The sequence below is a fragment of the Carassius carassius genome, chromosome 44 (assembly GCF_963082965.1).
Source record: "Carassius carassius chromosome 44, fCarCar2.1, whole genome shotgun sequence".
In the NCBI taxonomy this organism is placed as follows: Eukaryota; Metazoa; Chordata; class Actinopteri; order Cypriniformes; family Cyprinidae; genus Carassius; species Carassius carassius.
This window is the reverse complement of record NC_081798.1, coordinates 10456153-10483441: the sequence shown is the minus strand read 5'-3', so window position 1 is coordinate 10483441 and position 27289 is coordinate 10456153. Positions and strand designations below refer to the sequence as shown.

Genomic DNA, 27289 nt, shown 5'->3' with positions numbered 1-27289 from the left:
CAGGAGGGCATCACTAACCAACACACTGCTCCTCATGCAGGACAAAACATGTTGACCCAGGAGCATGACCTACTTGACAAAACCACAGGCACCACATTCTATTGGCATAGCCATGTGTGATGTGGTTTTCATCAGTAATCCTTTTGTGGTGATCACATGAGTCAGGGATTCCACTGAGCTCAGGCATTAGTGCTTACGCTGTTAGGATTACTCACGACAGAGAAATGATTAAAGTGTTTAGAGAGAAACTGTTGTTATATACCGTTGATTTTTCTGAACGGCGCAATCCAAGCTTTCTCTCTGACCATCAATTTAGACTTTAATAATCCTGCAATTTCTAAGCAGCCTCACAGTGCAAAATGAATCAAGACTTCCGTAAAAGTAATTAGTAATCTGCAGTGATGCTGTTTTTTATGCTGAGACCACAGTGATCTTGAGTTTAAGATAAAAGCTTGCCTAAACAACAGTCCCCAGGCTGAAAGTAAAGGGACTGGCAGGGCAAATTGGCTTTCTGTTTGGATGCTGATGTGAAAGAGGGTTGAAGTTTAATGAGGGTGAGGTGATCTAAGGATCATAAGGTTGAGTAACGGTTTTGCCGTAATAGGCCTATCCTGGATCCGGTGTTAAATGTATACTGCTAGAAGACATCTGAGTAATGACTGAACCTTTCTGCAAAGGCTGTGGAAACATGGAGATGTAGTAAGGCGTTGTTTCCGTTTCTCTCCGTTACCAAGTTTAAAGTCAGTCTGAATACATTTCTGGCATTTTTGGGATAGTTCAACCATAAATTAAAATTAAAACCCTCCTAGGTGTATATGACTTTATATTTTCTCTCGTGGCATATTAGAATGATTTTTGAAGGATTCTTTGACAGTGACGACTGGAGTAATGAATTCAGTTTTACCATCGCTGGAATAAACAACATTTTTAAATATATTAAAGTAGTAAAAACTTATTGTAAATTGTAATAATATTTCTAATCACACTGCTCAAAATATATAGAAAATCTTACAGGTTTGGTATGACAAGGGGGTGAATAAATGACTGAATTTAAATTTTTTTTTTAAAAATTTGTATGAACTGTCCTGTTACGTTGATAATTAGTAAGCACTGAAACCAACATTGTTCTCTTCATACAAATGAAAAATGAGGAACACACACAAACACACACTGGCTTTAAAAAAATTCCATCTTGACTCAAAAAGCCCACAGTATGTTTTGCTGCTGTCTGTCTTTAAGCCACACTCGATCAATACTGACTGACCCAGTGAGGTCTGGGTGTTAAAAATTAAGCTATTACATCCTACATCCAGACTCGCAGAGAAAATGGTCTGAATTATTGAGGAATTATTGAGGAAGGCTAACAGTCCCCAGCACTTCGGTCATCCCTCACCCCTGAGTACACTGGCACACTGTTGAACCCACCTTCAACAACACTTTAACCTCCAAAGGTCAAGACACTCCAGCTCATCTTGTTCCTGTTACACTGTACATTTTAACATTAGTACGTTTAAACATTCATTCCTCCAGCCTTAAAAAGGCAAAAGAAGTAAATGTTCTCATTTATAGTACAAAAGCATTCCTTTGTAGTTTCTTTTTTCAGTTCCTACTACAGAAAATAATGCAAGCCTTTTTTTCAACCTCAGAGTAAAAACTGTAAAAGATGAGATACAGTTAGCAATGAGAATGAAAATCAGACCTGTGAGATACAAGGTCACAATTATCTTTTTATTTGAAACCACTGAAGCACAGACATGCAGGAGGATGTTTGGTCGAAATAACCCATCATGCATTCTGTCCAATATTTACCCTGTGATGGGTTAGAGTGCAATTGTTTTATCCATATTTTGAATTATCAAGCAATAGTAGTTTTTTTTTCTCTCAGGATATTATCCTTTTTTGGAATTGTTTTCTTAAAATGCATCTGTATTAACCCCAATCTGGTTTCTAGTCTTAATCTGGTACCTTCTACTCATCTATGTAATTGGAATCAGCATGTTATCTCGCAGCTGTTCACATAGACAGACCCCTTCAGTGTTACTTTTTGGGATTTTTTTGTGTAGATTGCTGTGCATGTAACACCCCCTTTCATTTTACTGTGTTGCTTGCTGTGTGTACTGATGTTAGAGGTAATGTTGCATTTTAAAAGTTTCTTTTAAAAACTTACTATGGCTTTTTACCAGTTTTAGTTTCCCTTTCTTGGTTTTGTTCAAGCTGATGGAAGGTACTTCATGGGGATTTTATAATGCCTCTTCTAGTAGACATACTGAGAATAATGAAGCCATTAACTGGGAATCTTGTGCTGTTGTTCGATGTCTCTTTGCAACCTACAGTACCTTGGTACTGTCACGTGCATAATGATTTAGTGACTGAAATGGTCTGCTTATATGGCTGAAAAACTAATTTTTAGCAAAATTTGTAGGAACTAACACTTTAAATCCAGTGTGTGACTGGTTTAAATAAAACGCTTGTCCTTCGGGCTTTATATATATTAGTCTTTAAGTAGCTTTGCAAGTATGGTGATTTATTACCTTTAAAAATTCACTTTATAGTTTGACAACTAAAAATCAGGTTACAAAGCATGCGCCCTTACTTTGCCAGTTCCTGATTTGTTCATAGTGTGACAGAGTCAAGTAAAATTGCCATGACTCTGACAACACCTTCAATTTTAATGAACATTCCGATAGAAAAAAGTGCCTAAAAATCTTGTCTTATTCAAAAGGTTTGCATATAAAATCTATTTCTTTTGTGAACGTAAGATTTGGATATTCAAAGCTGCAATTTAGTGTAATTACTGTAATTGCATCAGGGTGTCATTGAGCACAATGTTAAAAATGGCATCATCTCGAACACAGTGGAGGCATGGCTGAAACAGCAATATAAGTTGAAGATAATAGTGATATAATATAGTTTTAAACTGAGTCAGCAAATTACAATGAGGACTGCTTAAAATTGAGGCATACATCATTTGAAATGCAATTCAAAAAGAGAATATAACAGCATGAAACGTTCCTATTTTGAGTGATTACATTGTAGCACAACACAAAGCAAAATGTCTGCCTGCCTGCCTGGAGAAATGATTTACTCATCAGCTAATCAGGCAGCTTGATCTTGGCATAGGAGCAGTGTCGGAAATAATGTAGGCCAGCTCCCCTTTTAAAAGATAGTTACACTACGAGCTACTAACAAAATGTAGCTAACTACATTCAAGCTATATAATTGAACCATTTGTCATTTCAGTATCTCAAACTTTCAGACGATACAGTGTAATTCTGCAATAAGATTTAACATGCACAAAAATGTTATTATGGTAACAATATTAAATATAACTTAATTTTATAGGAAATACAACTAAAATACACCCTCATGTCTTAGATTTTTTTTTTTTGGAACATGCAATAAAACCCTCTGGGGTCCACCAAGTTTCATTGTAACATTCTTAAAAATATGTTTTGTGTTCTACAGAAGAAAGTAATAGAATGTGATGGTGAGGAATGATGATAGAATTTCCTTTTATTTTATTTGTAGTGAAATTATATTTTAATCATTATATTTTACGTGTAATCCCTTTAACCCTTTCAAGTTTTTGGCTGACTAAAATACAAGCGTTAAAATGAATCACTAAACCATTAATTTGATGAGAGAATTATTTATTTATGTCACCATGTAAAAAAAAAAAAGGTTCACTCAATGAAGGAATATATTTGAGAGACAACATTTTGTGTTTAATAAAGAGGTCAAGAACAGCCTTTGTTTGTTTTTTGTTTTTTTAAAGTCCACTTATAATGCTATCCAATTTTTACATCAAAAAACATCATTTAGAAGTGATAGCCTGGTTTCTGTCCTGTTTGGACCCCCCTCATCAGAACACTCCATTTAGGCATGGCAGAGTGTAGACTCCAAAGTAAATGCCCACTGCTAAAATTGGCAAACCGTTGTGTATATTTGACAGCCTACATTCTTCACAGTTCGACCCTGCTGTGGTTTAGGTTAAAAATGCATAAATACTTATATCAAATTATCTGTAATAACAAATAAAGCAATAGTGATCTGGATCATGGTCTTGAACTTTATTCAAAATAAAATTTGTCAAAGTTTGTTGTTTGGTTTCTGCATAGACATGTGTTTGCACTATTGTCATTTACGTATGTGCACCAATCGGTGGGTGGGGCTAAACAGACAGTGATGTAGAAGCAGGCGTTGATCATCTTCTGCAGAGGTGGGGTTTAGTCACACTATTATGTCATACAGTGGCACATTCCACAACAGTATTGGCTTCAGTATAAGCTGTTTTAGACTAATGGGAAAGTTTTGCGCTTTGAAATTTACAGAATGTTTTTATAGCACAATGAACTTTTTTGGAAATTTTTATTTCACAGTTCTTGACCCCTTTAAAGTTTGTGGTGGCAATACAGTGTGATGCAACTTTAATAAAATATAGTGTGTTGACCAGAAAACTTCCAATACTTTGTAAAAAGATAAAATGCTGTCACTACTTAAATATAGTTACTAGCATAGCAGCATTACAATGTTTTTTTTGGTAGCTACTCCCCAGCATTGCTTAGGAAGTACAACAAGGAATTTTAATTTCATAGCTGTCAGGAAGAAAGTTAACATTACACAGAAGCAAACCGAATAGAGCTCTACCACAGTTTCTTTAATGCCACTAAAAGTGTCCCCAAATTCCTCCACACGCTCAAAGCATTTTTAACAGGGTGCAAAAGTTGAGCGACAGTCAGCATCTCTTCTCTGACCTTGTACAGATAAGAAATTGGCTTTGCCTTTGCTGAGTGGAAGCTGAGAAGTGAAGTGAAGGACAAAATGTCACAGGTCGCAATGACTCGTCTCTCACTCTCACAGCACTTCTGTTCCTGGTCAGAGTCCAGTGGCCGATTGATAAACTAATATGACATTTCTTTGGATCTCTGCTTCAGATATAAAGCAGCTGTGTCTATTATCTAAAGGTGTTATCATCACTCAAAATACATGTCTGTTATCAGGTTTACATTGTAGCGCAGAGAAATACAAAAATGTGTTAACACTCCTTATAGGTGTTTAATCTAGATAGTGCCTTTGACCTGACCACACAGAACCAACAGTATCATGTTTTTATATGACCACCCTGTGTTTTCAAAATCACTTGATTTGAATTCATCCTGTCTCTGCAACAGCAGCTGATGAAAGCAAAGCCTAGAGATACGTACGAGACAAAGACTGAAAAAAAAAACATGAATAAACATGCCTAACCAGGATCTCTCTTCATGTTCACTTTAGAGGTCACTAGGGCCACCGAGGCACAAAAGGCCTCACTGCGGGTAAATACAGCTAGTTTCCATGGAATCTGTACCATTTAGTTCCTCTTAATGATTGTTAGTAAAATGCTGAGTATGCTGTACCTAATTTTTCATTTTCTCATTTTATTTATACCTTTAGGTCCTCAGACGTAATTGATCTGTGAGCGTTTGTGCACGATAGCAGATGGGCAGTGCGAAACTGGTTGCATTGCATTAGATTAAGAAGGATTGGCTGGAATGGTCAGGAGGAGAATATAGTACGTCTTGCACAGCTCTCTTGTATTAGCAATGCAGATGTTTGTTGCATAGAATGCTGTGAATTCTGTTTATTGCAATATGTGTTTCAGCAAGATAAAACATATAGATGAATAAGAGAAGCAACATAAACACTCTAAAATGATTTTGGTTAAAATGAGGCAAATCTCATCAGAGTCTATGAATAATTCTCTAGATTTCACATCAAATGAGTCTTCCACTGCTAAAGAATTCAATGCACATAAAAAGACTGCAGTAACATGCTAATGTGCCGGCAGGATTGATATGAGTCTGTTATGTGAGTCTGACAGCTGTTTAGACAGGTTGCTGTAGAGTAATAGTCTAAGTGAGGATTCAATAAGGCCGTAAACAACACAGAGAAACTTAAAGTTAACTTGACGGCATTCGCATCCCATTTTACTTCTGTAATTTGATATATTTGTAAATGAAACGGGGTAAATATGTAGGACTTGGCTTAATTTTATTCATCAGAAATAGATTAGATCATGTAGGTGGGCAGAGAGGTCTAACCTTGAGATCTATTCGTTAACATAACACTTCATCTCTATGGTAGTTGCTTGGCTGGTGCAGAGAAAAGATCACTGGTGAAACAGTAGCTGTATTTTCAGATTTGCACAAAACCTTTGCAATATTTTTATAAATGCAAAATGAAGGCATTTCAATTAACCAATGTTATGTGGCTAAAATTAATTTTTTTTTTATTACATTACATTTACATTACATTTTACATTTAGCTGACGCTTTTATCCAAAGCGACTAACAATTGCTATATATGTCAGAGGTCACACGCCTCTGGAGCAACTAGGGGTGAAGTGTCTTGCTCAGGGACACATTGATGTCTCACAGTGGATTCGAACCCGGGTCTCTCACACCAAAGGCATGTGTCTTATCCACTGCGCCAACCCCACCCCACCCCACTCCACTTTTTTATCTAGGAATACGTCATGTCAACAGATGTATATTTAGTGAAGCAGCACGAGAACAGCCACATATGAAGTGTTTCTTGGAGAGTGATCATTTGATTTTTCAACATGCCAGGTGACCTGTAAATGCGAAAAACTGTTTCCATTGCAAATTGCCTAATAAAAACACCTCATGATGAGCATAAAAACTTTTGCGCATTTTCAATTCGCAATTTTAGTTTGTGCAATTTGAAGGGTAATGTACAGTAAGTGCAGCTGAAATCACACAGGAAATAAATGGCAAAATGCTTTTTTGTTTAAATAATGGTATATTTTACCATCAAGGCTTAAACTAGCCAGTCGGTCACTATAAGATATGTGGTTATCTGAAGGAAATTAAAAATAAGAGGTATTGGTGCACTGTTAAAAAAACAGAAGTTGTAAATAAACAAAGATTACTGGAGTCCATTTTAAAGGAAAATACTATTTTATTCTTTCTACTTTAACTAAAGTGTCATATTTTATTAAAGATGTTATTTGCTGTTTCTGTGCAATTCAATATTTAACCATAAATTGCTGTATCTAGCAATTGTTTCTACAATATTTATTCCACTGTGAAAGAAAGGAAAGCTGTACCTAATATATACTGCACACTACAAAAATACAAACATCATAAATTGTGCACAATAAAAGGCTAAATAGGATCAATGTATTTATTTTGGTTTCATGTTAAAAATATCAAATATATATATATATAAACATTTTAAAAAGAACACATCGTGAATTTGATATTGAATTTTTGTGTTTGCTTCTCACATCAACCATAAAATGCATGACATTATCTATCTGGTTCAGGGATTGCTGGACTAATGTTATTGGAATGCATTCACTGCAGGCCCATCTGCCAGACAGCACTGGCTTATCAGACGAAAATTGAAAGTTAAAAACGCTTTCCTCTTTCACTCCACAGACAATAAATGGCTGTAAATATTTTAATGTGTCGTGCAAAAAGAGTCAAACATGACTGACAGAAAAGCAGTTTTATCTGGCAGTGTCATGAGGATATTTTGAAGTGCTTTGTCAGTTTTACAAAAAAGCACCAGCTGCATTTATTTTCTGTTGCCCCGTATCAGAATGCCTATAGATGCAGCACTTTGGAAATGCCATTGTGTATGTAGTGGCAAAATCAATGCTGTTTCAATAAGAGGCACATGTAAAAACGGTGTACCATTAAGGTGATTATTTTAGTGCCCTGGAGCACCACTTATATAAACCTAGGGTTAATTTTTTGAGATTTTGTTCATTTAAAAACAAAATTGTGATCCAAACACAGCCTCGATGAGCAACAGATCCATATAAGCTTTTTGAATATGATCAACCTTAATGATATTCACAAAAATAATACTGTTGAAAATATGGCTGCTATAGTTTTTTACTTTTGTTATCAAATGCAATTAAGCAAGTTTTTTGTACTCAGGCACAAAACAACTTCCCTCACATGATTGTGTTGTAAATGCTCATCCATCTGAATGTCAGGCTAATGAAATGTTTAAGAATGAGAGCTCTAGCTGAGTTGAAATTACTCAAAGAACTGAAGAAGATGATGGCATAAGATGCTCAGGTGGAGAAGATGAGGGTAAAGACAGGGAGAGAGATGGAAGGGGGTTGGACGACACGACAGCGTCCCTTCAGGCTACAGTCTGTTTGGAATCAGACAGAGGAAATTCACTCAAAACATCGTACATTGAGATGCAGTAGTCGGTGTTGCCTCTCAATGATTGAGATAGCACAACAACAAGGTTGAAAAAATCATTCATGTTTTGAAATCGAATTGCATGCCATTATATAGCTGTTGCTTACATTCACTATGCTGAAAATAAAAAAAGGCCTTGAAAGAGTCTAAGACACAATTTTCATTGTAGAATTTGCACATTTTAAGAAGCTATAGAAGATAGCTTCAATTTAAGAAGCTATAGAATAATTAGCTTTTCCTTAGAACAGTCATTGAATTAGAATTTTAAAATAGCCAGTCCTAATAATTCTATTATTAAATACCAGATAACTTTGAATGAGCATTAATTAATCTTACCGGAAAAACATGTGTTCAGAACTTTGAGAGAACCCAAGAACGTTTAACATTTACGTTTTTTTTTTAGAGTTTTTTTTGAATGTGTCTTGCATTTTTAAACATTATTATTATTGTTTTTTTTTTTTGCAATTCCTTTTGGTGATATTAGTACAGTACAAATTATACTGCTTTAAGTCTGCATTGGTTTAGCCGTGACTGGATCAATGCAGACTAAGCTTATTGTTATGGGTGGTGGCACTTTATAACCTTATGTAATGTTCTCAATGCATGCAGAGGGATCCAGATTTTTTTTTTTTTTTAATTACTGGAAAAGGTACTTTATCAAAGGTGACTGGTCATAATAAAGAAGAAGAACTTTCTTTTGTGTTTACAACACAACCTTTCCTGTCCTAGCTTTAATTTTCCAAACTAAAAGTAATCTGCTATGAAAAACTGAGAAACAATCTAAAAGTTTGAAAAATGAATCAAGAGATGACAAAGGCTTCTAAAAATACGCTCATTTTTGAGGAAGGCAGGCTGCCTTTTTCCAAAAGCTTTGATGGAGACAGCGTCTTTGTGATCAGAAAGGATAAAGTGTGAATTATGCACATTATCTGGTGTCTCTCCCTCATTAGTAGCACAATGCACAGGTACCAGAGAACCACACAGCATATGCCTCGGCACTGTCTGTCATGACAATTGGGAAGATAAATAGTTCCACTAATCAGTTTTATTTCTCTCTCTTTTTTGGCAGCTTGCATATGCTATGCATTCTACTGGACACGTGCTATAATTAGATCCCCAGGCTCAGTCATTTCTCCCTTTTATGTAACAATTTTAATCTTTCATTGTCATTTGAAACACTCAGATTGTAGCATGTAACTATTTATTAATCTCAACCAAGCAATACTGTAACTGTAATGAATTATACAGACAAATTGAAAAATAAATCAACTAAATCAAGTTTGGCTTTCATTATACCATTGCACCAACTGGCATAAAGATCGATCTTAAATGGGCAGTCATATTCTGTTATTGCCAAAGACAACCACCAGAGAGCACTTAGTGGGACTGAGACACACGGAACTGCTGACAGGAAGTGTATATTTTAACCCAGCTATTTTGCATGTACTGAAATAGGAATATAATAAACAAACACACGTGTGTGTCTCTCTGTGTGAGTGTGTTTTTTTTTAAATTACATAATAACATTCAATTATCTGAATCAAAATAAATATTAAACAATATCCAATACATTAATCTAAAAGTTATACATGTCTTATAATCCAAAGATGCCCAGCAAATCCAGAAAATTGCTGGAGTTTTAAGCATTTATGATTTATTGAGCCCTGAACATTATTTAACTGTCAGTGTGCCATTGAAAAGGAGTTACTGCATGGAAATATAACTCCCCTTTTGGATTCTCTGTTCTGTAGCATGAGTGGTTTGGCTGGGTTGAGTAGTGCACTTGTTTAAAGGGTACGCATGACATCTGCCAGTTTGGCCCTCTGATCTCATGTTTATTTATTATGGGTTTACAGTATAATATCCCTGCTGAAAAAAAAAGCTGAGGGCTTCATAAAACAAGTTTACCGAGCAAGCCAGGCTTATTTCAGTTATTCTGACTATTTGTAACCAAATCAACTGACAATAAGTCAGACTAACTGAAATAAACCTGGCTTATTTGGTAAACTTGTTTTATGAAACAGGCCCCAGGTCTTCAGTTCATTCAGTCTCAAGCCTGGCCAATCTGATCTGGTTGGTCTCCAAGAAAGACCAGTCTTTTTTCGGCTTTTTTTTAAGTTAGGAAAACCATTTAACCTCCTAAAACCAGTTAAGACATTGTTTATGCTTTTTTTTAATGTTCAGCAGTTGTAACTGGTTTTTATGTAATAAAATACCACGATAAATAGAGATCCTACCAGCGCAAGTAGGCACTGCTTACCTTAACAGTCCTCCCAGTGAAGGGTTAAACGGATTTAGCATCCACGGAGCGGGTTAGTTATTGTGGCGCAGCGCAGAGCCTCTGGACGGCGCGCTGCAGCGGACAGGCGCTCGAGCGCAACTTCTGTACTCAGTACTGAGCGCCGACAGCAGCCAGCACTACCAGCAAACATAAACAATGGCGGAGCGGCTGTAAACCCTGCTCAGCGGATCGAATCTGCCCCATGGACGGGCATTTCGCTTACATCGACATGGAAAACCCGACCGAAAACCCCAGCAAGGCGACGGAGTACCTCAAAGAGCTCAATAAAATCATCGAAACCCAACAGGAGTTGTTGGAGAAGCAGAAGAATCGGATTGAAGAGCTCGAACAGCAAGTGTGTGATCTTTGTCAAGAGAACGTGTGCTTGAAGGATCAGCACCAGAGGCACCTGGCCACCTGCAGACTGCAACAACAGGGCAACAGTCACCCCACGCTGGGTGCCATCAAGGAGAATGTGATCCAAGAAAAGTAAGAGTCCCACTTTTGCAAAGCCGTCTCTGCTTGTTATGTTTAAACCACGCATGAATGGAATATTTAAGCTGGCATGTCAGCTCTATATGGTGCTATTTAAATGTCTAGTTATGATCAGTGGTGTTTATGTGTGGGTCTCAACGAAAACAGACTCGGGACGGCTTTGGGTGTGAGTAAATACCAGCACTCAAATGTCACCGGGCGTGTTATTTATATACAAATGGTTCAGCTTGTTTGTATTAAAGTGAATGTATTAGATAACACTTGGGTAGCACTACAGTCAGTTAGAAAAGATACATTAAAAGCATATTTGATACGGAGTACGGTTACGATGCTCAAAACGCTGTCTAGGTAGGCAGCTCGCGTGCACGCACACACCCCATGTCGACGGCGTTCAATTTTGACAAGACTAAAACGAGCTTTTGACACTTGAAATTGTTTACCCAGCGTCATTCTGTGCACTTAATCCTAGGTTGTCTCGTTCCGTGTTTTACACTGTTGTATATACTTTATCCGGGATTTTAATCCTGGGTTGTCAGTACAGTTTAATGTTTTCATTTGCATATTCATGAGGTACTTTAGCTAACGTTGATTGGTCAATACAGCACTTTAACAACGGCGTGTCCATCTGTGGAAATGTTGCCAAGTATATCCGCGCGTGTTGGATTTAGCCTTGTATAAAATACAGCAAAAACACAGTGTCTTCATTATTTTCAGTTAAGATGTTTGCTTTCGCAGCTTGACATGTTTAACATTTCCCTCAGTTATGGAGACTAAGCGTGTGAAAGTTCTGAGAACTGTAGAAAGCTCGTGAATATGTAAAGGAGCAAATCTTGATTAGGTTGCCAGTTGCTAAACAACGCAACATCCTCTCAAGAACAAGGGTTTTTATGACCCCAGGGTGGAAAGCAGCGCTAACACCGGGTCGAAAATGCAATAACTCAGGGTTGAGTGTAGTGTGAAACACCCTAAAGAGGTCTGGATGAGGAAAAATTATGAAATTATTCCGTTTCCTCATCTCTAAGCAGATGAAAGCATCCTTGAGCAAGTGTCTGATTGCTATGGTTCAACAGTAAGAAAGACATGCGATTTAAAGAATGTAAAATGTACTCTTTTTAGCAGCCTGTATTTTTCAAATCATGTTTTTTAATGACAAAACACAAGACTTAAGAGAATTGCTCGCAAAACATCTGTTTTGCAGCTGCAGTGGTTTTAATAGATGTCAGATTTAGTCTTTGTACCAGAGTAATATGTGAACTGAAATGGCAAACATTGCTTGTTTCACTCAGTATTCTTGTTGGCTCCAAATGTATTTATTTGCATAATTTAAAATGGAAAAATTCATATCTTTGTTTTGAATGTTTGAGATTAACTGCCTGTTAGGAGTTCCTTCAAGATTTCATTCACAATACAGTGTTACTCCACAATGCTTTTATTGAAGAAGGCCCTAAGAATTCTAATCTGCTTTTATTTGATTATTTTGACAATCAGGAGCTCACATAGCTTCTGGTGCCACACTGCACGATGTGTTTGCTGGCTTGCTGCAGTGTGTTAGGATTTCCAAGAGGATTCATTGCAAGAGATAAGTGTTTATCTGGCATATTTATGGAAATTTACATGAGTGTTTGGATGAGTCAGGAACATAAATTTCTCCTCCAGACATGTGGCATTTTTAAGCGTCATGTGGATTTGGATTTTAGCTGTATCACATAAGCCCTTCTAATGCAAATGCGCTGGCTGATCACTTATCATCTTATATTTTGTTTTAGAGTTTATTTAGCAATAGCAATCAAAGCGGTAACCTTTTAAGAAGCACTTTCTGCACAATATTTTGTCAATAGCTTGTGTTGTAATTCCGTGTAGAGAGGCAGAAAGTTTGGCTTTCACCTTCACCTTTCTTCTATGCAGTGCAGATTCTGTAAGAGTGAAATACTGTATCTGTTCTTGAGTTTAGGCAAGATATAATTAAATTTTATTCCTGGCTCTACAATGACTGAGCTCTGTGGTGTAACATTAGCAATTCATTTTAATTTCCCACTTGCTATTTGCTTTTTGCATACGCCTGACTTATCTGTGCCTGCTTGAATGTCAAAACAATTCTGTTCATAATTTGCGCACCCTTCATTTTAGTCTCTTTTCCACCTTTGGGATGAATGGTTTTCGCAGGTACGGTTACGGTTTTATTTTTCGAAAAAGTTACAAAATCAGTATTACAAAATATTCAACATGTCTGTTTTTACCACAGTGATGCAAGAGTTATAGATGGCATGTTACTGTTGATAAACCGTACAGTGAGCGTGGTGTCAAGGATGATGCTTTCCAGGTTTTAGGTCTGCTTTTTTTCTCCTTTTTCTTTCTTTCTTTTTTTTTTTTTGAGATGAACAAAGTTCCCAGGTTAACTAAAAACATTAAAAAAAACATTAACTGTATATTGTAGTAATACTTTTCAATGAGATAGCTGATATTATATACCTAAATACATAAAAATACATATAAAATGCTATATTATACTAGCAAAACGCATCACTATAGGTGTTCAATAATGGTGGATGGTTAGATAACATGGTGAGAAATCTGAGAATGGTTTGAAATTGTACCATGCTAAACCAGAAACGCAAATGGAACCACTGAAGGTGGAAACGTGCTTTTTGAAGTGACAGAGTAAGATATTCTCAACAGTGTCTCTTAAATGGATGCATCATTGTGATGGCCTTTGATGTGAATTCAACTCCTTTATTTAGCATCTCAGTTTTGAACTGAAAGTCCTTCAAAATATGAGGATTAGAGAAGATCAGCTGCTCCAGTCTTATCACATTCTCAAGGACTCTGGTTTAATTTGAGAGGAACTTGCATGGTGACAAAGCTGAATCTATGATATTCATGGCAATAGGCCTGTGTCTTGAATGCATGCTTCATTTAGATTGCCTGTGATGTGAGGTACTTGTCCTTTTTCCTCATTCTCCTTGGTGTTGAACCCACAGTTCTTCAATTCACAAGGATTTGAGAAGATCATCCACTTGGATCTTCTCAGATCCTCATGATTTGAAAGACTCTGGGTTTAACACCACTGGAGAATGAGAAAAAGACCACTCCAGTTATTCTGCAGCTTAACTTATTCAGCAGAATAACTGGTGGTGTGAGGAACTGTCATTAGCTTGAGAGGAACATGCGTAGTCACAAAGCTGGGTGTGCTATGTGATACAGCAGTACACACTATCTGAAGACTCTGGGTTTATTACCAAAAGAAAAAGGGGAAAGATGACATCCCAAGAAAATACAGTGAAGCATGGATTTGTGATAAAGTGAAAGCACAGACACAACTTGACTTGTGACTCTTCATGTAAGATTAGGTCTACTTTTTGTAAGTTGCTTCAAAAACAAGGATTTGTGAAGATCCTGTGTTAGATCTTTTTACCTCGTCATGATTTGATGAACTATGGGTTTCACAGTGCAGTCACAATGAAGCAAGCAAATGTAATGTAGATGGCAGTCACTATAGTTGCCTTTTTCCTCATTCTCCTGTAGCGCTAAACCCAGAGTCATTCAAATCGAGAGGATTTGAAAAGATCATCTGCTCCAGTCTTCTCACATCCTTATAATTTGATGGACTGTGGGTTTAACACCAAAGGATAATCAGAATAAAGGACCTCTGTTATTCTGCAGCTCCTCACAGATTGTCAAAATAACATCATTTAGGTGTTCATCTGGATATAAAGACAAGAAAGCGTTTTCTTGAGGGGTGGATCTTGCAACTTGGCACTGCTGTTAACAACTCTGACTGGTAGCTATAGTACATTTGCACAAAGGCGAAGTTGTCACTGATAAATTTCGTTTTGTGGCAAAATCGATTACATCAATGCATCACTATCAGAACTTTTGCACAAACACATAATAGAAGGATTTTTCTTGCAGCAGAAAATGCCTTTTTGGTTCGCTAGCTGCCTAAAACAATTCAAGTCTCTTGTGCTATTCATGTCAAAAAAGACAAGTCTTTTCATTTTATTCTGCTGGCACTTTGTGTTTTAAGCATACATGAGTTTGTCGACTTCTGAAGGGGGTTTGAATGCTGAATAGTGAAATCAAAGCTGGTAGCAGCATGTGTTTAGCTTGGCTGGTCTTTCTTGCACCAGTCAGTGGCTCTGACAGGGAGATCGCCAAGTCATAACAGAGCATTTCTACACTTGCAGCTCTGCACTGACAATCTGTTTTCTAGCTGCTCCATATTTTTTTCATAGGCTGGTGCCATTATTGCTTGTGACTGCTTGCAAGCACACACACCGTGATTTAGAGTATGGTAGTGTAGTAGGCAATGAAACTTCAACCAATGATTTGTGTGCTGCGTTTCACCATAGAAGGGGACTGTATTTGCTATGCATTGTTTCTGCACAATGTTGTGGAGAGTTAAAAGACCGGCATTTTTTGCTGCAGCCAACTGCTGGCCCTCATGTCACGAAGCACTTTGCCACGTCAGCCTACGGCTTTGTGCTGACCGCAGCAAACTGGCAATAGCATAGACTGAAATGGCTTGTGAAGAATCTCTTGGTGATTTTTGTATACAAATGTTAGTGGATGCTGTGCTTGTGTGGAATTATCTAATATTCGCTAAGTGGGATCTTCTTCAGTACACAGCAAAATCTTCAGTGTTGAAATCCTAGTGTTGGGTACTTTTAGAATAAAGTGTTAAAGTTGTGGTGTTGAATTAACACTAGCTAGTGTAAACAGCCCCCTCTAGCGGTGTAAATATGCAGAGTTACCTTTATTAACACTGTTGAGTGTTAATAGTCACATCGGGGACATTTGCTCGTGTGCGCGCGCCTGACCCAGCTGAAATATTTTTTCACAGACGCCATTTTCTTTGCTTGCGATGCGGCGCATATGAAGATGGAAAACAGCGAAATAAAGTGTATAATCTTACACATAAAATGTGTTTTGTAATATCACATCGTTTTATAACGAAATTCATTTGCTGTGAGCGCTTAAACTTTTTTTCTCAACGACATTTTCTTTCACTCGCGATGCGGTACAGACGAGGACAATTACTTTCTACAAGGGAATTCTGAAAGTAAGTTATGTTAAGTGTTTTTATCTCTTTTAAAATATGTGTTTAATAACATTATATTGATTTATAGCGATATTTATGTGCCATTCTTTCCAAAACTTTTTCTCAAGAGAGATATTTTCTTTCACTCACGATGGGGAGAAAACGGTGAATTTGGTTTTCTCAAAGGAAAACACCATAAGTAAGTGTTTTACCTCGTTTACATGTATTTTATAAGATGATTTTACTTATGATGATATTTAAATGCTGTGCGCGCCTAAAGGTGTCTAACGTTAACAGTTTCTCACAGATTTGAATGGCTATTCAGCGCAGACGCGTTACTTCGATAAGAGAGAGAGCAGAAGTAACGTTAAGGATTTTACCTCATTTAAAATATATTGTATAACATTATATTGATTTATAGCGACATTAATATGTTGTGCGCTCCTACACTTTCCTCAGAGAGATAGATTCTTTCACTCGAAGCGGAGCAGACGGGGAAGTTGGTTTTAACAAGGAAAACACTGAAAGTAAGTGTTTTACTTCATTTAACGTTATGTGTTTCATAAAATAATATTATTTAATAATGATATTTGTATGCTGTGCTTGCCTTGATGTGTCAATATTTGGGATTTGTGTGATTTTTCCACACACACACACACACACACACACACACACACAAATATATATATATGTATGTGTTTGTTTCATATGTCATAAATTTATATATTTTCATATATATTCATTTGTATATATTTGTAAAGTAACTTTTCAATATACTCAAACTCTGTGCCCTCACAAGAGACACATGGGTAGCATGAACTACAGATCAGATATGATTTTTTTGGTATGCTTGTACTGTCATTTATTTATCTGCTGTCCCATTTATGTGCATTCAATTTGATAGACAGAGCCCTTCCTCAGCCCAATGAGATCAACGTGGAAGTCAGGAATCACAACCTATTTTCCGGTAAGACGGACTTCTTTTTACAACAAAATATTTACTTTCACAGTGAGTTACATGCTTTCCTTTAAAGGGATAGTTCAAATTTCTATTATCATTTACTCACCCTTGTATTTGTCCTATGTCATACGTTTCTTTGTCAAACCACAAAAGGAGACTTAAATAAAATGTCTCAAATGTGCTTGCCCATATAATGTCAGTCTATGGCGAATAACATCAAGCTGTTAAAATAGAAGCCAAAATATAACAGAGTACTCTTATGTATCATGTGATGTATAGTCCAAGTTTTCTGCAGGTATACAATAAGGTTTGGTGAGAAACATACTGAACTTTTTCATATTATTTAACAAACATCCTGACTTGATTGTTGATCTCTGTGCATGACTGTGTGCATGAGACACTATTAGTTCAGTTCACTCTGAATTGCACACAAGTTCTGAAAAAAAAATCAAGATTAATAAAAATGTGACTCCGGACTGGAGCTTCGGTTGTCAAGACAGTCAAAATGACAGCTGACAGATGATGAACGTGATAACTTCCTTTTGCAATGAGCACAACAGATATATTTACCTTGGAGAAAAAAAGTGCTGTATATAGATTCTATTTTATTTTGTTTTTATTCATCTTGATTGTTCAAAACTTGTGTGCTTTTCCTAGTTGAGTTGGATTGAATTGCTTTGCTAATAGAGTCTCATGAACACCCATTCATGCAAAGAGACCAGCAGTCAGGTAAATAAATTATGACGTCATTTTTATTTTTTGGGGCAAAATAACCCTTAAAACTAATTGTTCACCTGAATTGTTATTCACATATACTCATGCCATTCTACAGACACCATGTAAGACATGTATGTCATACAGGTGTGGAACCACATGAGGATAAAAAAAAAATGATGACAGAATTTTTGGGTAAATGTTTTGAGTAAACTATTATTGTATTGTAATTGATACTTGTCGCTGATATTTCACTTGTTAATAATAGCTTTGATAAATGGATGTGAATTAATTGCCCCCCCCCCCCCCAATTTTACAGGAGCACTTTTGTGATGCTGCAAGTGGGAGTGGATTTCATGCTTAGCTGGAAACAGCAGAGAACCACATCCTGTCGTCCTGAAAAAAAGAAAGAGACTACTTTTTCCAAGGAGGTCCAAACGCCATTGGCACAGGCTTTGTTCAATGATCAGTAACATACATTCAGGCAGGACCGTCCTTAGGGGGGTGCAACTGATGTGGTTGCACCGGGCCCCACACTTGAGGGGTAAACGGACTGAATGAGCCCCCCACCCGGGAACGCTCCTTACTTTGCACCAGGTCATGCATCAGATAAGTACGGCCCAGCATTCATGGTTGATGGTAATGAATGAGATGCTGTAGTTTAAGCAGATAAATGTACAAAGGCACTATCCACCTTTTTCCTCAACGCAGAAGTAAGTCTATGGGTGAGACTTCCATTTCATTAGCAACTATAATGAGGAGAATAACAACGTGCAGTAAACGGTAAAACTGATTGCATTACAAACAAGTGTGTTCTTAATATAGATACATCAATTGTCAATATCAAGCAGCAAAACTAACTGTTTTTTACAGCTAAAAATAGCTGTACGCAAATGAGACCGGAAGCTACACCCATAGAATTTACTAATGGCGACACCCATTTATACATCAGGAAAAAGTTGGATAAACCTAATGAAATTCAGAATACATATGGACCAAATAAGAATACGTATTTTGTGCCTTTACACTGATTTGCTTTACCATTATGTCTTAATTTTTTTAAGATCATGTTGTTTACATGTATTTAAAACACTGAATGTGAAGACATTTTTGTGCAGGGGTAAAAAGTTACAATATTTCAATTTAAATAAATAAATGTAAACATGTATTGATTTGTGGATTCATTTATTTATTGTCATATATACATTCCAGGAGTGTTAAATTTGATTTTTTTTGCTGTGCAGGAGAGTTTTTGTAATGCTAACTCAATACACTGGAGTTAAAATATCAAGAGTTAAAATCTATCTTAAAGGTGTTAAATTGTAACTCTTTACATTGGTGTTAAGGAAAATCAACACTCTGTGGTGTGGACCAGAGTTGTTTTTTTAACTCTATACCTTGTACATATAACTCAATCATAGTGTTAAACGTGTAACACTTTGAAGAGTGTTAAAGTAACTCTGAAAAGATTGGGACAATATGCACACTTTTTCGGAGTTGATTTTAACTCTGCTAGAGTTGAATTAACACTTGCAAATTTGCTGTGTAGATATTTGTCTAGGAAGTAGTAGTAGCCAGAATGTTCAAATTTAGCTGGTTGGATTTAAAAGGAATAGTGAAAATCTGCTGAAATATTTCTCAACCTCAGGTCATCCAAGATGTAGATGAGTTTGTTGCTTCATCAGAGCGGATGTAGAGATATTTAGCATCACATCACTTGCCCACCAATAGATCCTCTGCAGTGAATGGGTGCTGTCAGAATAAGAGTTCATCCACACGACTCCATTCAATTAATTAACTTTTTGTGAAATGAAAACCATGTTACTTTGTAAGTAACAAATCTATCATTAAGTTTTAACTTTATAAACTGCTGATTCCATTTCATAATCCATAAAATACTCATTCTAGATTTTAGTTTATCTTTGGACACAAATAGAATATTTTTTTATATTCTGCCTATCCATTGCAAGTCCACGCAACCAAAACTTTAATGCATCAATATGTATATAAAACATGTAATCCATATGAATTGAACATCCTGGTTTTCTGAATCGACTCGAATGCTTCATATGGTGAACCAGGTATTTATTTATTTATTTATTTTTAAGAATTTACATTTTACGAACAGCTATCTGCTTGAAGATATTTTTTCCCCATTTCTTTCTCAACAAAGGCTTACATTTTGTTTGTTGTCTTCTTTATGACTGTACAAAAAAATTATACTAGTTTCTAAGCCAATTTTTGGTATGGTACTTTCCTAAAGGGAAATATCTCTGTTGCCAGGTTTATATTAGATGAGGAGATGTTGCTCAAGGGAACTGCATGGAATCTCATACCCTTCACTATGCAGTGTACTAACATCTCTAACTCAAAATCAATGGCTGGCAGATGTACAGTATACTGTTGCCAGAGGTGGTGCATATCCTTGGCTGCAAATATACTCTTCCATTCTCTTTGATAGCAAAAGTTACATTTTTAGTTTGTAAGAATATAAAAGTCAATTTAACGTCACCTTTGTTTTCTTAAAAATTCTATAACTAAACTATATAACGCTTTCAATGGAATTATTAGACAAAAGATTTACTTTTTGTCTAATAATTCCATAGAAAGCATTATATGGTGTCTTTTGTGAGAGGCATAGCAAGTGGTAGCATGCTTACAATGTTTGTTCAGGTTCAGCAACCTGCAGGTTGTATGGCTGCAAATGGAATATTGAAATCTCCAGCATGATGGATAATTAAGTGTGTGAATGGGATTCAGAGTAGCCTAGGGCAGAAGCAGAACATGTGCCGGCTATGATGTGTTTTTCCATGAGGGAGTGGCATCCATTTCGGATAGTGGAGACCGGACTAGGCCTATATGAAACCCTTGGGTGGCCGTGTAACACTGCCATTTAATACTAAGATGAGAGGAGTAAACAAACGTGAGGAGCTGTGAGGGAATTAAACATTGAAGGCATGTGTGACTGGTCAAATTGCTCCCTTGAAAATACTGTATGTGATTGTATATGTTGAATATGTTATATATAGCTTGAGCTATAAGACTTTAAATCAAAGGTAGCTGAGGCTTAAGGGAGTATTCTGGGTTCAGTACAAGTTAAACTTTTTTTGTTGTTGTTGGTTACCACAAAAAAGCAAAAGAAGAGGTTATGGTGGAAGTGATATAAAGAATAAAATCAATGCATGAAATATGCATTGAAAGGAAATATGAACATGCAACTATCCACTGATCTGCTGATCTCTGGATATTTGAGTAATATTGCTTTTTTTGTGCTATTATAGCTCATGGCATTGATCTATTAGTTGCAGTGCAGAGGCATGCGATATTGTTTACTGGTGCAGAACTAGTTGCAAATTGGAACTCCTGTCATAAAATGTGTGTTGCTTGGGCTTAGCATTCTAATATTTCGTCCCAGAATGAAGAAACCTCACAGGATCTGGAAAAGTGAGGAACTTTGAAAAGTGTGCTGCAGATGGCATACGATTTAATGAGATGACAAGGCTTAGAGTTATATAATGATTGTTAATTCACAGTAGGAGAGTGTCTCTCTATTTATTTATTTGGTTTTAGAAGTCTTTTTATATGTCTCAATGTGCGCTGTGCATATGAAAGGGCTGACAATATGTGGCATATTTTTCCTGCTTATGAATTCTGTAAATTCAGGCCCATCAAAGAGCTACATTTTCTCTCTTAAACTGGTTCTGTGGTTTCATTTTAATGCAGATTTTATGCAGTAAATGTTACAAAACATGTCAATATAAATATTACAATTATATATTGTGATTAACTGTAATAAATATTGTCAAAATGCAACTAATTACTAAAATTAGAATTATAGTTTTGTAATAAATTAAAATATGGAAGAAAAAAGAAATAAATTATATATTTAATGTGGTTAACTGGCATAAAATATAATCTCTTGATGCATTACAAAATTTAAAAAGTAATAGTTTTAAAATGTTCCTTATGCAAAATACAGTTTAAAGGTCCCGTTTATCGCGCTTTTTTGAAGCTTTGATTGTGTTTACAGTGTGCAATATAACATGTGTTCATGTTTCGCGTGTAAAAAAACACAGTATTTTTCACACAATTCACCTATCTGTATACCGCTGTTTTCACTGTCATAAAAACAGGCCAACCTGTCCTCCAACCAATACGCTTGTATAGGTCGTTTGTCCAAATCCCTGAAATACGACCCATCAGAGCGTATACTACAATTGCGCCCCTATCGGCAAAAGGTCGTTTTCATATTAATGTTTTGTACTCTTTTATTTGCCCTCTGGTTTGCGTTTCGTGTAGCTCAGTTATTAGATTATTGCGTTATACCTTGATATGTAATCATGCTATCATGGGTTCGATCCCAGGGAACGGATGTGCACGAAAATGTATATGCTCAATAAATCATAATTTAGCATGATTTCTGTGAGGGTTAGGTTTAGGGGTGGGGTTAGGTGTGGTCATTCGAACGAATAAGCCACCTAGTAAAATATGTAGGAAATACTGTGAGATCGGTGTAAAACGGCCACACATTGCATTTAAATAAACGTGCATTTTGATTGGTAATGACGTTATACGTCAATTCATGGCGACAGACGCAACGCGATACTGTCATTATTTTTATGCCCGCTAGAGGGCGCTTAACTTTAAAACGTAAATATAGGTCATAATAAATGCTTGCACAAACGACCTATATGGTCGTTTTTTGTTGGAGGACAGGCTCAAACAGTACACTGACTGAACTGCTGTGAAGAGAGAACTGAAGATGAACACAGAGCCGAGCCAGATAAGAAGAATCGAGGAGCTGATGATACTGCGCATGTGTGATTCAGCGTGAAACAGACCGACACACAGAGCGCATGAACCGAACTGATTCTTTTGGTGATTGATTCTGAACTGATTCTGTGCTAGTGTTATAAGCGCGGATAAACCGAAGGATTGAATCAAGGGCAATCATCGCAAATTGGTGAACCGTTTTCTTCAACCGGTTTATTGAATCGAACTGTCCGAAAGAACTACTGGTGATCCGAAAACCGATGCAACCGGTTCTTGACTCGTGAACGAGTCATTCTTTTGTTATCTGGCTCGGCTCGGTGTTCATCTTCAGTTCTCTCTTCACAGCAGTTCAGTCAGTGTACTGTTTGAGTGCATGCATTACTCCGGGATATTGGGTTGTTTGAACTCAGAGGGAGTGTCAGCCACATTAAAAAAGTTAACAGCTTAAGTAATTTGTGGATTAATGCGTATTAGAGATGCGAATCGTTTAAAACGATTCAGTTCGATTTGGTGAACTGAATGATTAGTTCGCTAACTGGATATCCAGACTGCTTTGTTTTGAACTCTCTCATACAACAGACACGGAAGAGAAGACAATGCTGAATAAAGTTGTCGTTTTTGCTATTTTTGGACCAAAATGTATTTTCGATGCTTCAAAAAATTCTAACTGACCCTCTGATGGCACGTGGACTACTTTGATGATGTTTTTCTTACCTTTCTGGACACCGTACACACAGCTTCAATGGAGGGAATGAGAGCTCTCGGACTAAATCTAAAATATCTTAAACTGTGTTCCAAAGATAAACGGAGGTCTTACGGGTTTGGAACAACATGAGGGTAAGTTATTAATTACATAATTTTGCTATCTGGGTGAACTAACCCTTTAACAAAGCTAAACAGTGTTGCTCTTTGTGTAATAAGTTACAGAAATTGTTAAACGCACCATCTTAAATATTAAAATACACTTACAGGTTGTGGTCCATAAACAACGCCTTCTTCAGACAAAGAGGGAACTGCTCCATCTTTCAGGAATAATCTTTGGGCGAATCTGGCATTAAACTTATTGAGATTGAGGAAGTTGTCCTCAGCAAGCTGTCCTCAGCAAAATGTGCTGCACATAGTTTTACATGTGGATTATAATTTTCGGGAACTGAGTTAAACATAAATTGTAACCATTAATCTCCAAGTACAGCATCCCTGAGGAGCCCAAACAAAGATGATTGGACTCCGAGATGAAAATAACAGCGTTTCGATGACATGGCGACAAACACAAATGCAGCTCTTCCTTTTTCTTCGTCGAAGCGCAACAAGACCACGCCCCCCTTTTTGTGAATTGATGTGGGCGGAGGTTAGTCAAAAAACTGTTTTAGTGACGTCATTCCGACAGGAACTAGAGGGATATAGTCCAAACGGGTCGTTTTTTTGTAGGTGAATTCTGTTATATAAAATATCTCGCTTGACATTGAACTTTGAGCTTTAGAATTTTACAGATATTATTTATACTCTAACAGGAACATTACACACTAACTAAAGTTTAAAACATGGGATCACGAAGAAGGGGACCTTTAACAGTACCACAATTTATTATTATAACTATTATTTGTTTTTTATGCAATGATTTCCCCTTGTTTTGTTTATGATGTTAGAGGAAAGCTGAAGGCAACAACAGCGACCTGCGACCTGCAATGTATTCAATGTGAATTCTAAATGGCCTTAACTATCTTCACTCCCAACTAAAAAAAATCACCTTTTACTTTGCAGTTCATTCATATTCTTTGATGAAGTGAGATGATGGTCCTGGGTTTAGAGAATAGATCATATGATGACCATTGCCTTCCATTTGTAACGTTGTGATAGTAATTCTCAAGGGATATTACCAGCTGGTTAAATGGAGACCATCTATCATGAAGCCAATGCAAGAGATATCCCATAATGGTCGAGATGATCTTTGTCTGAGGCTGCCAGTAGCATTTTACCACATTGAGCAAAGAAAAGGAAAAATCATTCTGTTTTGTTCCATTTAATTACTCCATTGTTTGAGTTTTATGTGTTTTAGCTAGCTGGTGCTTCTGATTATAAGACTTTGCGCTGTATTTAAACATAATTACCAGAGCATGATGGGAAATATTGTGTTAAAATGAGGAAAATAGCAGTTTATAAAACCATTGGGTGAGGTAGTTGGTGAATCATCTCTTTAAAAAGATTTGTTACCTCCTGAGGCAGCATTTGTTGATAAGATTTGCTACTTTATTTGCCATCATGTCTTTATTTATGTTCTTGATTGGGATGCACCTGGAATATGCATAGTCTCCTGCTTTGATGCCTTACACCAGTGACCAACACTAATTGACGATTGATCCTGCCGTTGATAACCAGGGCCTCTAAGCTATTAGTCACCGAAGGCCTACAGCATGAGCCGGACCTGACAAAGAGAAGCTTTTATTGGATTGTGTCTGAGGGAGCCCACTGAGGAAACATGGTTCCGTACATGCCACACTGATTGATGGTGATTTGGGAGAGGGAACACAGAGTATGAGGGACACTAAGTAGAAGTCTGTGGTGATTTCAGGACAAAATGGGAATGAGAGGCAATATTTCACAGTTCATCTGTACCAGGAGAATGTTACATAATATATAGGCGATGTAGACAGGTGGATCTCATAAATTATTCAAGAATGTGTCTGGTTCATATGTCATCTCAGAATTAGAAGAACAAAATATTCTATTATTTATGTTTTATTTTTTTTCATAAAGTTCTGTCGTGGCATTATTTTTATGATCAAAATAATCTCCCTATATTATCATTATTGTAATAATAAGTCCATCCAAGATGTAAATGAGTTTGAGAATGAACAGATTTGAAGAATTGTATCCTTAAATCACTTGCTCACCAATGGATCTTCTGCAGTGAATGGGTGCCGTCAGAAAGAGAGTCCAAACAGCTGATAAAGGCATCACAATAATCTACAAGTAATCCACACATATTGTGTGTTTATCAGTTAACGTCTTGTAAAGTAAAATCATAAGCCAGAAGCCATATTTATGCTTCCTCCACTGAAAAAAAAAGTCCATAGCTTGTTGTCCTCTCACATCAAAATCTGCTGACATATATTTGTTTACAACTTATTTGGACTGTTTTCGCAGATGGCTTTTTTACAGAAAGCAATATTATGGATAGTAGACTCGTATATTAGCTAGAAGTAACTGTTTAAGTTAAAAAAAACATCTTAATCATTAAGTTGTTTATTAAAACACTGAGCTTTTCACTTCACAAGTTGTTAATTGACAGATTGGAGTTGTGTTGATCACTCATGAATTATTGTGATGTTTTTATCAGCTTTACGAATTCTCATTCTGGCAGCATTTACATTCACTGCAAATGATCAAGTTCCCTGGATCTTTTCCAATGATGAAACAAACTCATTTGCATCTTGGATGGCTTGTGGCCAAGTACATTTTCATCAGTTTTTCGTTTTTGGGTGAACCATTCATTACGTTATAGTTATAATTATTTAAATTGTAAATGTTACATTAACTGCAAATTCCATTTGCTACATTGCACATGCCACAGGCACACTACAACTGAAGTCCCAGAGAAATATATTTTTTAAGCTTAAAAAAGCAGTTCACACACTTGTCTAATTTTCATGCAAAGTGTTGCATTACCTTTTCATTAAAAAAAGATCGGTCTCAGCCTCTTACCAGATTTATTAACCTGGATTTACACACTGTAAGATTCTGATCAGTTGTAACGATTTAAACAGAACAGATGCAGTGTCACACTAATTGTGCAGGTCCCTGAAACAGTAACAGGCAATGCAAATCTGCAGTCCACCTCCACCCCTTAATGCATTGAGTTTAGTCTTAATTATCTGATTTTGTTTACACTGATCATACATAGATTAATATGTTATTCCATATTCTAACCTGCATCCCTGCAGGAGCCCTGTGGCATCTTTTGCAGTGAGCTGGCCAAGACTCTGATGACAGTTGGTTTTAAATTTCCAGTAATCAGAAAAACAGTTGACAGTGACATAAATAAGAGGGAAGCAACCTCTCAGCTCCAGTCTAAAATGTATTGCATCACTGCAGGGTTGCACATCATTCAGAACGCAATTGTGATATTAAAATGTACTGAAATTCATAGGCCTCGTGTATTTAAGCCATTTCTGTGCTCTCAACTGTAGACGTCCTCTTCAATTTTAAAATCTTCCTATCTTCACTTCCTGATGTCATGAGGCGTAAAAAAATTCTGCTCATTCAAAAGTATTATTATATTTCTCAATGCAATCAGTCAAGTGGTTATCTATAACTAAATTCCATGAGGAGGCAACTTTGGCTCCATAACGTTGGTGTTTTGAAACAATTACAGAAGACTGCAACTTTTGACTTAAATTACAGTGTTCCTCTTGGCAGCACTCTTGTGTATTTGTCACTTACTGTTGCAAAGTGAACACTGGATAAAAGATAGAGATATGATATTATAAAGATGCATAACCAATTATTATGCAGCTAGGGAAACACAAAACCTCAACCCCCTCTACTGGGGCTTAAATTTGTTCTCCTCTGGCCCCTAGTACAGTCTAGTCCAACCTCCTTTTATGTGAAGTCACTGATAGTCATGGCACATCACAGAGATAACCAACAGCCTTCTGCTTTTAATAGCCTTTCACTTGGGGGTTGTAGGGTTTGTTGAAACACCCACTGTGCTGGAAATGGACTGTCTTCATGTCTTCATAACTCATGAATGATCTGTCTCTCCCTCATCTGTGAGGTTTGTGAAGCAACAGCAAGCAATCCAT

At 36.7% G+C, this 27289-nt stretch overlaps 1 protein-coding gene across 3 annotated transcripts in view; it reads left to right on the top strand.

The window, feature by feature from the left end:
- The first annotated feature begins 10535 nt into the window (after positions 1 to 10535).
- Positions 10536 to 27289, top strand: part of iqsec1b (IQ motif and Sec7 domain ArfGEF 1b) — a 187987-nt gene continuing 171233 nt past the window's right edge. For 2 of the 3 annotated variants that reach the window (XM_059538060.1, XM_059538059.1), the window contains exon 1: positions 10536 to 10995. In XM_059538060.1, coding sequence (XP_059394043.1) covers positions 10709 to 10995 — 287 coding nt within the window. In that variant the 5' untranslated portion in view covers positions 10536 to 10708. The remainder of the gene's footprint in view (positions 10996 to 27289) is intronic. The other variant, XM_059538066.1, reaches the window with a different exon arrangement.